The sequence below is a fragment of the Poecilia reticulata genome, linkage group LG9, assembly GCF_000633615.1.
Source record: "Poecilia reticulata strain Guanapo linkage group LG9, Guppy_female_1.0+MT, whole genome shotgun sequence".
Taxonomy (NCBI): Eukaryota; Metazoa; Chordata; class Actinopteri; order Cyprinodontiformes; family Poeciliidae; genus Poecilia; species Poecilia reticulata.
Window position 1 is genome coordinate 9,786,611 of NC_024339.1, and position 14,835 is coordinate 9,801,445.

Below are 14,835 nucleotides of genomic sequence, written 5' to 3' on the forward strand. Positions count from 1 at the left end.
TGCCCTGCGACAGACTGGCGACCTGTCCAGGGTGACCCCCCTGCCAGCATGCCTATGTGGGCCCCATGTGGGGAAAAGGAGGGCAGACCAGATGGGCCCCATATGGGTTTGTCTGCGGGTTCCACGATGGCCCCATGGGTTTGCCCATGTAGGGCCATCGTGGAACCAGCAAACCCTCCTGACCCCACTAAGGGACAAGGGTGTCAAGAAAATGGATGGATGGATAAACTTTCCAATAGTTTGCATATGGAACTCTTAAGTTCATTTCTACATTCAAACATACTTACATTTTCAAGTAATTTTCATTAAAACTAACTCTTGAAAAACTCCAACAGCAGAAATCTTTTCATTTTCCCACTCGACCTCCTGAACACGCAGCGTTACTGAAATGACTTTAAAACGATTATCCGACAAATGCCGACAGTTCGCGTCTCATTGAAGCAGCAGAGCAGCAACATGGTGGAAAAGCTGCTGTGACTTCGGACCCGCGCAGTGAGATGAACGGGCTTAAAGAGCCGCAGGAATAAGATGCTGAGCCTCTTCCAAGATCCACAAAATTACTTCAGATCAAATCTCACAGAAAAGATTGAAGCTTTAAGTCAGAAAACCTGAAGCAAAAAAAAAGACAAAGAAAAGAAAATTCTGCATCCGACGGAACAAAAAAAAAAGAACCTCTGTGATTTTATGTCCAAAACATTTGCATAATGGCAACTAAAAAATTAGCCTAATTAGCGAGTGGAGAGCCTCCAATTGTGCTGAAAGTAAATGGTGCCACAAAGAAGAAGCCAAATTATTGTTCCTGATTATACGAAGCTCTAAATCAGAGGAACCCCCTGCTGCGAACACGAACAAACTCAAACCTCCCCTCATCCTTTTCCAAACTGGCAGAACGAGGCCGCGGATCCGCCAAAAGCAGGAAGCGAGGCGGCGCCGCCATCCACCGGGTCCGGGATATTAGTTAGAGCCGTGCATCTGTTCAGCTCCCTGCACCGGCCACAGATTACAACTTTAATCAGGTTCACCTCCGAAAACATCTTTAATCGCTCAGGGACGTCAGATTGTCTTCATCTGGACTGGGAATAAGATGCGGGATTACGAGCCACGTAGATTCTTCACAAGAAACCAACACATGGGGGAAACGGGATTGTTCTCTTTGGGAATCTGGCGCAACAGACACTGTATCCTGTAAAAATATGTCCCGTTATAGTAAATTATTTCTGGTTAAAAGTTGTTGCGTCAAACTTATTTACCCACCGGAAGTTTTTACAACTGTAAATGGTTTTATTTTTGACTGCTTGTTTTCCTTTTATAAACAGTCATTTACTGATTAGCGAGGATTTTAGTCAGTCAGAAAAAAAGTATGGATACAGACTGGAATCTAAGATTTATCATTTAAAAGCCTTTTTTGTATTTATAAATGTATTTCAAGTTTTAAAAGAAATGTCATAAAGTACAAATCACTCGGGTTATAATCTTGACCCTTAGGCTGGATTAGATCCCAGCCTATAAACACTGTTATGAGTTTTTCATGAAAACTGTTGCATTTCTTAAAATTTGGGTTTTATTTTAGACAATTCACGTTAGATTTATGTTGTAGACAATCAGTTCTCCAAACGGCTTAACTTCAGCTTCTCAGTTCAACTTTTCCTTATTTTGTATTTAAGCAGGTTTAATCAGTTTGTAACTGTTACCAAAGACACATTATATTAGGTTTACACACAATTTCAGCCTTTTGATGAGCAATTTTCTGCAATTCATCAAAAATATTCAACTTCCAGGAACACCAAACTTGTCTGCTAATGTGGTTTTAACAAAATTATCTGACGTCATTTCATCTCGAGGCCCGTAGACATGAATACTAGACGCCTCATGGAGGCCGAGTCGTACATAACAGCGTCCGCCATCTTCTATGTGGCAGCAGAGCTCGGAGCTCCTTAAGTTCTGTGCTGTGTGGATTTATTTCAACCGTTTTACGAAACAAACTGGATTCATTAGGATTACCTTTCACAGGCAATGATGAAAGATCAGAATTACTTGACTTTGCAGCCAGAAATTCGCTTATAAACAACCGGAAAATATTTCCTATGTAGTTTAATTGGCCGGAAGTAACCGCTGATTGTTAGCATAGCAGCTAACGTTTTCACACTGTTATCTAATGAGAGACAGCTGATGAGAAACTGCTGTTAGAGGAGAAGTTAATTAAAAACCAGAGGATTTAGTGAGGAAAGATCAGTCAGGATCAGAGCTGGAGCTGCTGGTCTTCAGTCTGTTTCTAGTTCAGCTTCTCCATGTCTCCGTTTCCAGCTCAGCTTCTCCATGTCGGCATTTAGCTATAAAGATGCTACGAGTCAGAACCCAACATGCTGAAAATGTCTTTTTCTGAATGTAAAGGAAACATTTTCAATTTCACTTTTGGATAATTTCTTTTATCCTTGGCTTTAGCCTGTGAACCAGGACATCTCAGAAGTCATTGAGTTCTCCCAGTGTGACCAGCAGACTGAAGCCTGTGACCAGTGTTCCCAGTATAATAAATAAATGTTTTATTCTTTCACTTTGTGTATTTTTAAAATCTCAATCTGAAGTATGAGTGTAATAATACAGTTTATGTAATGAAATAAAAATAATTTACTGTTAGAATTATTTTCACTCTTTGCTGTCAATAGCAGAGTTGACATACTGTAATATTTTTTCTCTGGAAAAAAGTAAGAAAAATATGTAGTTTAAAATTGTTTCTCGTCTTTAAACGTTAAATGTACATTAAATTATGGAATTATGCAAGTATATCCTTTAACAAAACCCTGTAAAAGTGTCTGTTCATCAATGTCAATATAAAAATCTAATAATTTCTATCAAATAAAAACATTGTGCTCTTTATTCAGAAATCCCCCAAAACAATTAAATAATCACATCAAGTTAGAAACTCTGTCTTTAATCATTTCTTTGATTGCCAAAAATATTAATGTGTGTGAGAAAATGTGCCAATGACAGGAATTAATTTAAAATACTATGTAGAACGGCAATTTCTGAAGTTCGGTTCTATTGTATTAGCTTACTGGCACATATCGCAGCACCGGGCCGACCCGCTCCATGAGGCCTGTTCAGAGTTCATGTCTTGACTTTGCCTACCTACCTTCTCCAAAAGCTGTTCAACACACCTGCCTGTTCAAAAATACACTTCCTGTGCTAATTATTCAAAAATATGGTCCTAAACATTTTATTTCATACTTTTAATGACTCAATTTGCTAAAAATGTCCATCTATTTTTAGTCCAATGTTTTACGGGTTTGTTGACTTGGATTGGTTTAAACCCATATTAGCTTAGATTAGATCCATTTCTATAATCAATTACACACAAAATCAGAAAACCTAGTCATTCGTTTTCCTATTAAGGCTGTAACAATTATTTTAGTTGAAAATTGATTAATTGGATTTTTTTTTAAATCACCACCTTTTTCATTTTTAGAAAATATCAGCTTTTTAACTTCTCATTTTCATTAGAAGTGCAATAAAGATGCAAATAAACAAATAAATTCCTTTTTAAATAAGCAGAAGCTGTTAAATATGCTTGTCAAGCAAGATGGCCGCCTGTGCTGATCTATGGAAACAAATTGAACAGGTGAAAAAAATAAAATAAAATCCCAATTTTCCAAAAATTAAATCTTCAAAAAAAAAAAAAAAAAAAAAAAAAAAATGTGAATACTCGATAAGATCAAATTATCAACCAGCCCTATGAAGAACTGAACTCTTGGGATAAAAAAAGGTCAAGTTGTAATGAGGAAACCATAATCTACATTTTCCAAACTCTGGAAATAAGCTACATTTGCCACTCATCAGGACAGAACCAGAACCAGATTGTGTTGGGTCTCGGAGCTCAAACTGAGACAGCCACATCAGGAACATCTTGCTCTTGGTGGAGAGACTTAAAAGAAACAACCAAAAGTGAAATTTGATTTGAAATGCTCTTTTTTATTCGTCAGGAACATTCTATAAAGAAATACATTCACACTCACAGAATGTTACAGGCCAGAAAACAAGGAATAAGACATGTTAGTGACGGGGAGCCGCTCACGTCGGGCAAAAACCAAAAACGTTTCCAACTCCTCTGCAGGGTGGGGGGGGGAAAAAAACGATTACACACATACTGAGATCAACAAAAATACAGAAATGTAAACATGTAACATTATATTCAGAGATCCAAGTGGGACAATAATCTGGTTCTGCTGTAAAGTGCAGCTCATGGCTCTCTTTGTCCCTTTTTTTTTTATTTTTATTTTTGGCTCCATCCACCAAAAACACATGAACAAGATGTTTCTGAGTATGGCTGTCTCACTGAATGAAGAACGAAAAGAGCGAAAAACAAACTGAGGTGAACTGAAGCCGTTCAGGGTGTGAGCGGGAACGTGAACTTACCTTCAGCTAAAAAATAAAAAAAAGTGGACGATGGAGGAGGAAGTCACTGAGCGACGGCGGCACACAGACATGCAGCCCAGAAACTGAAAGGAAGCATTCGCAGCCAAACAGCAAAGAGCCACAAACAGAAAACAACCAAGAAAGGGTCACAAGTTTCATCAAATTGTCGTTTTTATCCGAATCTACAAGAGAAACGATGAGCTGAGGCTTTTTGTCAGGGAGCTGAAGAGTTTGTCTGATCACTTCTGATCAACAGAATAATGACATTTCAAATGCAACACAGAAATATAAATGCATTTTATGACATCATAAATCATGATGTCGGACTGAAAAAGTCGAGAAATATTAGAAATTTAAATCTGGAGTCACACCTGAATAAAGAATCGATATTTGAGCTACAAAGTTTGTTTTCTTTGAATAACTTCTTGCTTTTCTCTTCACCTCCAGATATAAAAACTGGGATAAAACAATTTTCAAACTAAATATTACCAAGTATTTTTGGTCCAGATTCTAGTTCACTAGAAATAAGACAAAAACTAACTTAAGTAACTTTTCAGCAAGAAATAGGAGCTTATTTTAAGTAACTAATTCCTTAACACTTGTATTTAAAAAGCGTTGTGACGTCATCAGCAGATTATTTCATTTAAAACGCTGGAAAAATGTCTTGAGTGAAATAATCTGCATGTGGAACCAGAACTTTTTCATCAACATTCATCAATTGTCGACTCAAATCCAGCTCATATCTTGCTGAAAAGTTACTTGTAAGTTAGTTTTGTCTTAAAGTGTAATAAGATATTTGCACTATAAACTAGACCAAATGTACTGGGTAACATTTAGTGTTTTGGCAGTGCATACCTGGCATCTTACAGATGAATGTCTTGAAAATAAACTTTAAAAAAAAGTGAAATTAGCAGGTAGGAGTTTAACCTCACATTAACCCGTTTCTCCAACGTTATGTTTGTTTTTCCAAACTAATCTAAATTTGGAAAAAGCTTTAATGATGTGCAGGAAACCCTGCATGTTGAATCATTTAATGCCAAAATGAACCGAGTGGTTTCGGCTCTGCTCTTTGAAAATGAGCCTCGACTAAAACGAGCACAAAGTCTCCCAAACTGAAGGTTTCTGACCCCAAACGTAGAGAAGCCAGCCTGAAGCAGGAAGCGGCGTTTGCAACGCTCAGAGAGAAAAACGGAGCATGAAGGAGGAAAACCTGAAAAGTGTGATGGCACAGAGACAGGAAGCTGGAAGGCTGATCAAAAATTTGGGAGCAAATTTTTTTCATGCCAGCCTGAAGGAATGAAACCGGAATAAAATCTGTTTGGTCTTTTTTTGTTTGGTTGATTTGATGCAGATTTTCACCACAGAGCATCAGGGCCATTGTAGACGTGGAAACGCAGGGGGAAATTTCCACTTCTAAAATATCAACATGTTTTCTAATAGTAGAATAATAAAGACATTATAAAGTCAGAAATTTGTAACAAAAAAAAGAGCCAAAAGTCCTAAAATTAAAAGCTCAGATCGGCTCCAGGGTCCAGACTCGAAGCGGCCATCTTGAATCTTCTTCTTCACCGTCTCAGCTGTGATTTCTGGATCATGATCGAAGCGTTCAGGGCGAGTCTGGACCCGGGAGAACCCGTTCTGACGCAGGGAGAGAGACCGGATCTGACATTTACACTTTACAAGAGATCCAGACGTTAAACTCCTGAACGTTTTGCTTCGGTCTCAGAAAATTTACTACTTTTTTTTTAGAAATATCTGACTTTATAATCTCAGAAAATCTATTTTCATATTATTTTTCATGCAATGTTTAAATTTTAGAGAATATTTTACCATGATTTAATTGTAATATTGCAAATTTATAGCTTGCGTCAAAAAAAAAAAAGGATTTCTTTTTGCAAATGTAATTTTTTTCTATAAATTTTTTCTTGAGATTTTTTGGTTATAAATTAACACCATATATTTCTGTTTGGCCCTAATTCTCTGCTGTAGTTTATTTTTATTTTTCTGAAACAGAAACTTCAGCTCACAAAGAAACGACAAAAACATTCCTGCCGACATTCAAGTGCTCACAGGGTTATATTGCATCGCCGTCTTGCCTCGTTTCTGCTGCAACTGAACCGAAAACAAAATACTCTCACTCTTTCTAGAAAATATAAAAACACAGCTTATAGTTACGTTTAACTCCACAGCTTTTCTACCGAGCCACAGAACCAGTTCACATCGAGAAGCAGGAAGGAAAAGGAGGCACAGAAGCTTATTGCTTGACACTTAGCGAGCGCGTCGTCAGCCTGGACCAGAGCGGATCGGAACATCTGGCTCCAGGTTTCTAATGTCTGCAGTGTCGATGGGCGACGATGTAAACAAAACGTTTTCTGTGAGACGGGCTCAGTACCGCGAACAGAACCGGGTTCCTACAGGTGCATCTCGAATTAGAAGATCATCAAAAAAAAAAAAAAAAACATTCAATTCAAAAAGTGTAAACAGATTCTAAACATTTATTCTACTGAGTTCAACAAAAAGTACAAGAAAAAAAGGATTTTTGCAATAGAAAAAAGTCTTAAAGAAACTGAATGTTGTGTCCAAGAATGTTAATGGAAAGTAAGTTGGAAGGAAAAACTGCAGTGCACAACATAGACAAGCTGAAAGCTGCTGTTAAACTTGGACTTCCCAAACGCCTCAGCAGAACCACCAGCTGATCTCCGACCATGGCACGCCGCACTGATGCAGTTATTCAAGCCAAAGGAGCTCCAACCAACTGCATCCCCCAAGAAACTAGTTTAGTTTTAATCACCTTGTTTCACTTCCTGAATCGAATTATTAAAACAAAATCCATTTTTAATGATATTCTAATTTACTGAGATGTACCTGTAGTCACTGACGAAATCAAAAAGCGAAACGAAAACCAACCCTGGACTTTGACACACCTTATAAATCAGAAAAAGCTTTAGAAATCAGCTAAATAATCAATAAAGTAGTAATACAGATTTTACTGAGGTCATCAGGTACGTAACTCCAGGGACGCTCTGATGCTAAATATCTGATTCTGTAACATGAGCACCATGACGAGAAAACAAAAACATAAAAATCTGCAGTGAGATGGATTACTTTTTTACATTTTGATCTAGTTGGCGTTTCTTTCTGATGAGAATCGTTCAGCCCTTGCAGTAGCAGCCCTGTTAGGTGTTCGTATTGCTTTTAGAGCTAATGCGTCAATGCAGAGACTCGAGGCTCCTCCCACACGTCGGTACCGTTAGCTTCCTGCAGAGCAGAGTTCAGCATGTTGCATAAATGTCTGTCAGAGCAGAATAGTGGTAACTAGTGATAAATGAGCCCAGTGTTGAGTATGTTTGGAGAACATGGCTGCCTTTAATTTTCCACCTGGTTAAAGCGGGAGCAGCAACCCACTTCCTGGTTGCGGCTGCACCAGTGGAACTTGGTTTATTGTGGGTTCCCGCCTGGAGGCTCAGGTGGCTCCACAGTACCGGGCCGGCGGGGCAGAGACTCCTCTAAGACTTGCCTGCGTTGGACACGAAGGGGACCGAGCCGAACAGATCCTCCGGCGGGAGAGCTGCAGCCGGCGCCGGGTCCGTTTCCACGCCGACCGTTCGCTCTTCTGGCTTCTCTGTTTGGACATCAGCACATCGTCCCAGTTACAAACAGGAACTAAAGACGGCGTCTTGAGATAATTTCAGGGCATCTACAGGAAGTTACATTTAATATTTGTTAAATACGACAAAAAATTAGGGTAGATTAAAAAAATGAAGTTCATTTCCACACCAAAAGAAAAAAAAAAAGACTGAATTTTTTTAGATTAATCTTTAAAAAAATTCTAGAAAAAAAACTTTTGAGCTTGAAAAGCCAATAAATTGCTAGAAAAACAAAAATTTTGAGATTAATCTCAGAAATTTTCTAGAAAAAATTCTAAATTTTCTGAGATTCAAAAGTCAAAAATTTTTTAGAAAAAAAATGACATTTTGACATTTCAGAAATTTTCTAGAAAAAAAACAAGGACATTTCTGAGCTTCAATTGTTGAATATTTTTGAAATTTTTTTTATTTTGAGACCAAAAAGTTTGAGCTCAAAAAGTAAAAAATTAGTAAGAAAACTTATAAATTTTCTATTAAAAAAAAAAAAACATTGAAATTTCTGAGTTTCAATAGTTTTTTGTTTTTTTTTACCAAATAGAAATAATTTTGGTGATTCTGACAAAACAAAAAAAAAGTGCAAATTAACGTCACACAATGAAGTTAATTTACATTAAAATTAAGCGTAAATTAATTTAGGAAATGTGCGTCTTTTTATTAAATGTATAACAATATGTGGTTTCAAGTGTGAAAAAACAAATAAATAGAAAACCAAAACTAGAAATTCCAGAGTTTCAAACTTTGGTTCAAAAAGGAAGGAGAGAAAAGTTGACTTGCTTGCTCTGAGCATGTCGAACTCTCGGTCGATCAGCTCCTCCTCGGTCAGTTTGGAGAAGTTGTCTTCTCCGAACGGGTTCCAGCCCGACATGTCGGGAGGGTGGCTGAAGCTGCTGCTGCTGCTGCTGCTCTGGGAAGTCGGCGTGATACCGTCTGTGGCCAGCAGGGGGTTTCTGCTGCGCAGAGAGGAAAACAGGAACATGAGCCTCACGGATCCAGAGGGATCCAAACACTTTTCAAATATTTTCAAACTTCTCCTGCACCACATTTTGAGACAAAAACAATTTTTTTTAAATCACCCAATTTGAATAAACAATGTCTAAAGTATAAGCTTACCTTTTATCTCAATTACACAGATTCATAGGAATAATAAATATTAATCACATAGAAACAACTGAAGAAAATTGTGCCAACACCAATGACGTCCTGCTCAAATTAAGTACCTAAACATAAAATACAAAGAAAGTTTCACAAAAATACCTAAAAACAAAAAAAAAAGTGAAGTTTTCTGGCTTTTAGGAAGTAGAAATATTTTGGTGATTCTAGCTAACCTAAAGCTTGATTCAACTTCAGACAGTGCAAAACAAATAGTGTTTTTATTACATGTATGAAAATATCTGGTTCCAAATGTAGGTTTTTAATCAAACATTGGATTGCACTTTATTACATTACGCTGCAGTTCCAATATGAAGCACCTTCAGTGACTTTATACAGAAATGAAACCATTTTTTTTGTTGCTTTTTGACCAGTCAGATGTACAAGGTGAGAGGCAGACGTTTGAAAACCTAAACGTTTGTTATATTTTAGTTCAGTGTTGTTCAAAGTGAGTTTCTTTCCATATTTTGCAGCATTTTCAACAGAGGGAGTTCCAAGCCAGAGGTTAATGGGTTAAAAGTTTGGGAACCCCTGATTTAGTTCACCTTGCAACAGCTGTAGAGCAACATGAACACATAATAGTGACCTGAAACTGTTGTTTTTATCTCCTAAGTGCTGGAAAAGTTTGACAAATTACCTTAAAAATGCTTGAATGTTACTGTGGGCAAAGTGAAAATGTGTCACCTGGGGTTAGTGTAGGTGGTTTCCACAGGTGATGGTCCAGCGATGGGTCCAGCTGTGGGCGTGGCAGCACTATAAGAACCCAGAGGGATCTGGAACTCAAGAGGGGAAGACAGATAGGGAAGAGGCTGCTGAGCGGGATGATGCTGCTGCTGGTGGTGATGATGATGATGATGCTGCTGCTGCTGCTGGACAAAAGCCTGCTGGTACTGGTGCAGCTGTTAGGGAAGGAAGAGAGGGAGAAGAGGGGGACGGGAATGAAGGACGGACCATTGACTTCATGGTGCAAAAATGATGATGAAATGTTGTTAGAAACCAGTTCTGGTTCTGGGAAGCTGGGGGACATGGTGGGAGGGAGGGATGAAGGAATGAAAGTCAAAGAGCAGAAAACAGAAACTGAAACAATCAGAGCTCAACATGCAGGGAAGATCCTGAAATATTCTTCCTCTTGCTTTTTATACTCAACTCTGACGATTACTCTCGATTAATCGGATAAAACGAAAAAAAAAGGCACATTCTGCCAATTTCTGATTTAACCAATTATTAAACAATACTACAAAAAACAATAAAAGATGAAACAATTCAATTCCTTTTTTTAAATAAGGAAAACATTTTATTGAGCAAAATGCAACAACAAAGTATTTCTTTAGTGAACACTTCATTAGAAGCAACGGACGCAAAAAACCTCAGATCAATTTGTGAAAAGTCCAGCACTTTCTGCTAAACATCAATTATTAACCAATTAATATCAATTATTACCCAATTAATACTTTGATAATAATAGGTGGAGAATATGAGATTTTTATTTATTTATTTTTACAGAATTTGACCCAGGTAAAGCTAGAACCAGGCCACTTGAGGAGTTTTGGGTAGAACATATTTACAGACAAAATTTATTTAAAATGCATTTGTTTGTACAGTTTTGTCTCAATTACTTCTCTGAATGCGTTTTTCTTCCAGCAAATTGCTTTTTTTAGTTTGTATACTCCAGTTAATTATTTGATTACTAAATTATTTGATGATTGTTTTGATAATCGATTAATCACCATTAATCGTTTCAGCCCCAGTTAATACGGAGTCCAGTTGTGGGAAATTTTATCTTATAAATCTTATAGATCCAGCTGCTCTGTTTATGGCCTCAAAAGTTCCTTGGAAAACAAACAGAATCCTGAAGACACAGGAAAACAGCAGGCAGGAAAAACAGCAACAACAATACAGATTATGAATAAAACCAAAGGTAATGAATGTGTGATTACTGTTGCATGATTACCTGGATCCAAACAGGAGTCCAGCTAACTATTAAACTATTACTAAATAAGTTGACAATTATTTTAATAATCGATTAATCGCGATTAATCGTTTATAAAAGCACATTTCAAACCTGCAAAATCTCCATATTTTTCATGCAGAGCAAGTCTACAATTACGCTGAACGCTTCCTTTAAATGTTCAGCAGGTATCCGGGGAATTAAGACCCCCCCCTTCCTGTGAACCGCCTCGTATGTCGGTGCAAAACGCTCCATTTCCACCCTCTGTTCGATCCCCCGGTGGCTTCGCTCGGACCAGATTGCTTCTGAAACAAAGCAGATGGTGCGTGTTCGGTGGGAGAGACGGGCTAAAAATTGCGCCGCCCTTACGGCGCACATTTGGGGGACCTGTGTTTGTGTGTTTGGTTCAGGAGCTGCGTAAATACGAGTTCTCTGAATGTTTGGAGAGATGGAGTAGGAAGTTTGAGCGTCTGTTTCTGATGCTGCTTGGCAGAGACCGGGGGGAGATTTGAGTGAAGGAGGACTTGCTGCCAGTTTTGGGAGCAGAGAAAAGCAAACTGGAGCCATTCTGACATTAAATGAAATATGCAGCTCGGTGATATTTCATGCTGCGCCTCCATGTGTTTCACTGTCATTTGATCAAACTATTTACTGCAGTTTTGGGTGAAATATGCCCTGAAATTCTGTCACAACTTAGACGGAGAAGCTTTAAAATGACAAAAAGAAATAAACTCAGTCTGATGGGTGTTTATCTCAAACAGGAAGGAGATCATGGATGCTTTGGCAGAACTCACCATGGCAGCGTACTGAGCCTGAGCCACCTGCTGCTGATACATCGGCTGCATCATCATCTGCTGCTGCTGCTGCTGCTGCAGCAGCAGAGCCTGCTGGTGCTGGAGCTGCAGGGACTGCTGCACGGCCTGTTGGTACTGACACATGGCGGAGAAAAGCATCGTTACTCATCCAGCTAAAAGCAGAGGTGCATAAAACAGCTCTTCATGTTCCAGATCAAAGCAGCAGGGATAATTTTAAAAAGAGGAGTGTCTGATTACTCTCCATGCATGAAGCGGCTGCTGAATTAGAAAACTCCTTCTTTGACAAACTGCTGCATCTGAAGTTGATAAAGGAGCGACACCACAGATCCTTCCTTCCTTTAGACTCTACAGACATTACTGCTCCCAACAAAGTTTTTACATTCCTGATGGTATTTGGACAATTTACTCCTTGTTAAATGACATTTCTGCTGCTGTTGCACATCTGTTTTTTCTACATTTATACTGATTTACTCCATTGTAAAGAATTTTCTGTCTTTTTCAAAACATTTTTATGTTTAAATCTGGATTTTATGGACTGTATCACCGTTTTATATTAACTGTTTTATCGACTGTAGCCCTGAGACTTTTATAAATGTAAAGTGCACTTTACATTAATAGGTTTTTTTTATATATATTTTTTTAACACTTTTGCAACTTTTCTGTGAACCTACATGTCTTTTGCTGCCATTTCACCTGCATATCTCCACTGAGAGACAATAATCATATTTCTATTGTATTCCATTATTAACAGATTAGTCTTGAATATCTTTGCTTTTCTTCGATCCATTTGAATGATAATTAAAAATTTTTTCCAGGTCTCTCTGGTTCTGGTTTATATTTTCAGTCTTTCAGACCATTTAAGCAGAGAAAGCTTGTGTTCCTCCTCTCAAATCAAAGTGCGCCGTTCCACTGAGCCACGCCTGGAACGAAACGTAAACACAACAGGAACTAAACTAACCTGCATGTCAAACCTTTACAGCCTTCATGTTTAAACCAGCAACAGAAACACCAAGTATTTTGGTCGAGTTACAGAAAAGAGGCAAAACTAACTTACAATAACATTCAGAAAGACGTGGGCGCTTGTTTAAGTAAATAATTCCTCAATATTGATGAAAAAGAACTTGTTCCACTGTAAGATTATTATACTTAGAACAAGGAATATTTCTCATGTCATAAGAGAAGCTGGTACTTTTTAAAACCAGCTCCTATAACTTGTAAATTAGTTTTGTCTTATTTCAAGTGTACTTAAGATATTTACACTAGAAAAGAGACCAAAACTACTAAATAGTAAGATTTTGTGTTCTTGTAGTGCGTTTCTGATGTTCTATTCCTCGTCCACATCTACTGGTAATAATTGTTTCTGAATAAATATAATTTCTACCAAAGCAGTGTTTGTTCTGGTGAGTGATGGCGGTTTGATACCTGCAGGTATTGCAGCTGCTGCTGCTGCTGCACGGCTTGCTGCTGCTGCAGCTGCTGGAGGCGCAGGTCTCCAGGCTGCAGCTGCTGCAGGACGCGGTGCTGCTGGCTGCCGGGCGCCGTCTGGACGGACGGCTGTCCCGATCCAGGAGTGGGAGCTGGACAGACACGAGGACGGTTTAAACTAGGGGTGTCCCAAGTTTTTCTCAGGTGGGCCAAAACGGACAGGTCAAAAGGATTAACAGGCCAAAACAATGCAAGAATAAATAAATAAATAGAAATATCAAAATATATTTAACTTACTTTTAAGTCTGATTTTGCCGTTTTTGTAAAAACTGGACGTTACTCACTGTAGATCCAAAACTTTTAACAGTTTGGACAGCCCTGCTTTAAACCAAAAGAGTAACCCAGAGGTATAAAACACACTGAGCGGGAAAGTGGCCTGACCTTTCTGGCCGTTGCTGACGGGCGCTGAAGGCACGGCCATTTTGACAGGAGTGACGGTGTTGGTGAGCGGCGGCAGGACGTTGCTGTTCGCCGCCTTCGGCCGCTGCCTGGGAGCGATGGATGTTTCTGTTGGACCCACGGAGTCGGTTATCCTGAAACAGAACCGGGACAGACGTTTCTGTTTACCTGCAGGATTCCTTCATATTCCCAAACTTTATCAGTTCTCTTTGCTCTAAGCTAATTTTAATATGAAAAATACTGAAATCCAATTTATTTATGGCTGATATTTATATCTGAATCCTGGATTAACAACACAGAAACTGGAAGGAAGGACAGAAAACAGGGAAAGGAAATAAGAAAATAAGGAAAAACTTCAGGAGGAAGGAAAGAAGAACGAACACGGAGAGAAACAAAAAAGAGAAAGGGGAAGAAAGGAAAGAAAGAAGGAAGGAAAGAAGCAAAGAAATCAGTTTGGACAATAAATGAAGAGATGAATGACAAGGAAACAAAAAACGATACAAGGAAGAAAAGAAGAAAAACAGGAACGAAGGACCAAGTAAAAATTAAAGAACAGAGGAACAAAGAAAGAGAAAGATAGATTGAAAGAAAGAATAAACTATCAAAGGAGTAAAACAAAAAAAGAGGGTCAGAATAATGTTGCCAGACAAACTATGGATGACGAGATTTAGAGAAAGAGGAAATAAATTAAATCAAACATTTTTCCAAACCTAAAAATACTGAAACAACATTCCAGACTTTAGCATTTTGTGGCGAATCTACACCGGAAGCGCAGCGCGTCGTTACGCTGATCTTCCTTTTTATTTGATGATCTCCTGCTGGGCGGAAGCGAGCGGCTCCCTACCTGGCTTTAGTCATGCTCTTCTTGGCAGCGACCTCGCTGGCTGTCAGAGGCTCAGGAAGCGACGTTGGGATGGGAGAGTTCTGGGGAAACAAAGACAGGTTTTTAAGATCGGCCTGCAGATCTGAAAAACATCCCACC

At 38.6% G+C, this 14,835-nt stretch overlaps 1 protein-coding gene across 2 annotated transcripts in view; it reads right to left on the reverse strand.

The window, feature by feature from the left end:
- Positions 1-14,835, reverse strand: part of bmp2k (BMP2 inducible kinase) — a 54,010-nt gene that overhangs the window by 2,855 nt on the left and 36,320 nt on the right. Inside the window, exons 9-15 of one of the 2 annotated variants that reach the window (XM_008417765.2) lie at positions 14,698-14,777; positions 13,836-13,987; positions 13,392-13,546; positions 11,949-12,083; positions 9,891-10,105; positions 8,832-9,004; positions 7,928-8,032 (exon numbers count right to left, since the gene is read on the reverse strand). In XM_008417765.2, coding sequence (XP_008415987.1) covers positions 7,928-8,032; positions 8,832-9,004; positions 9,891-10,105; positions 11,949-12,083; positions 13,392-13,546; positions 13,836-13,987; positions 14,698-14,777 — 1,015 coding nt within the window. Of the gene's footprint in view, positions 1-7,927; positions 8,033-8,831; positions 9,008-9,890; positions 10,106-11,948; positions 12,084-13,391; positions 13,547-13,835; positions 13,988-14,697; positions 14,778-14,835 lie in introns of both variants that reach the window. The other variant, XM_008417764.2, reaches the window with a different exon arrangement.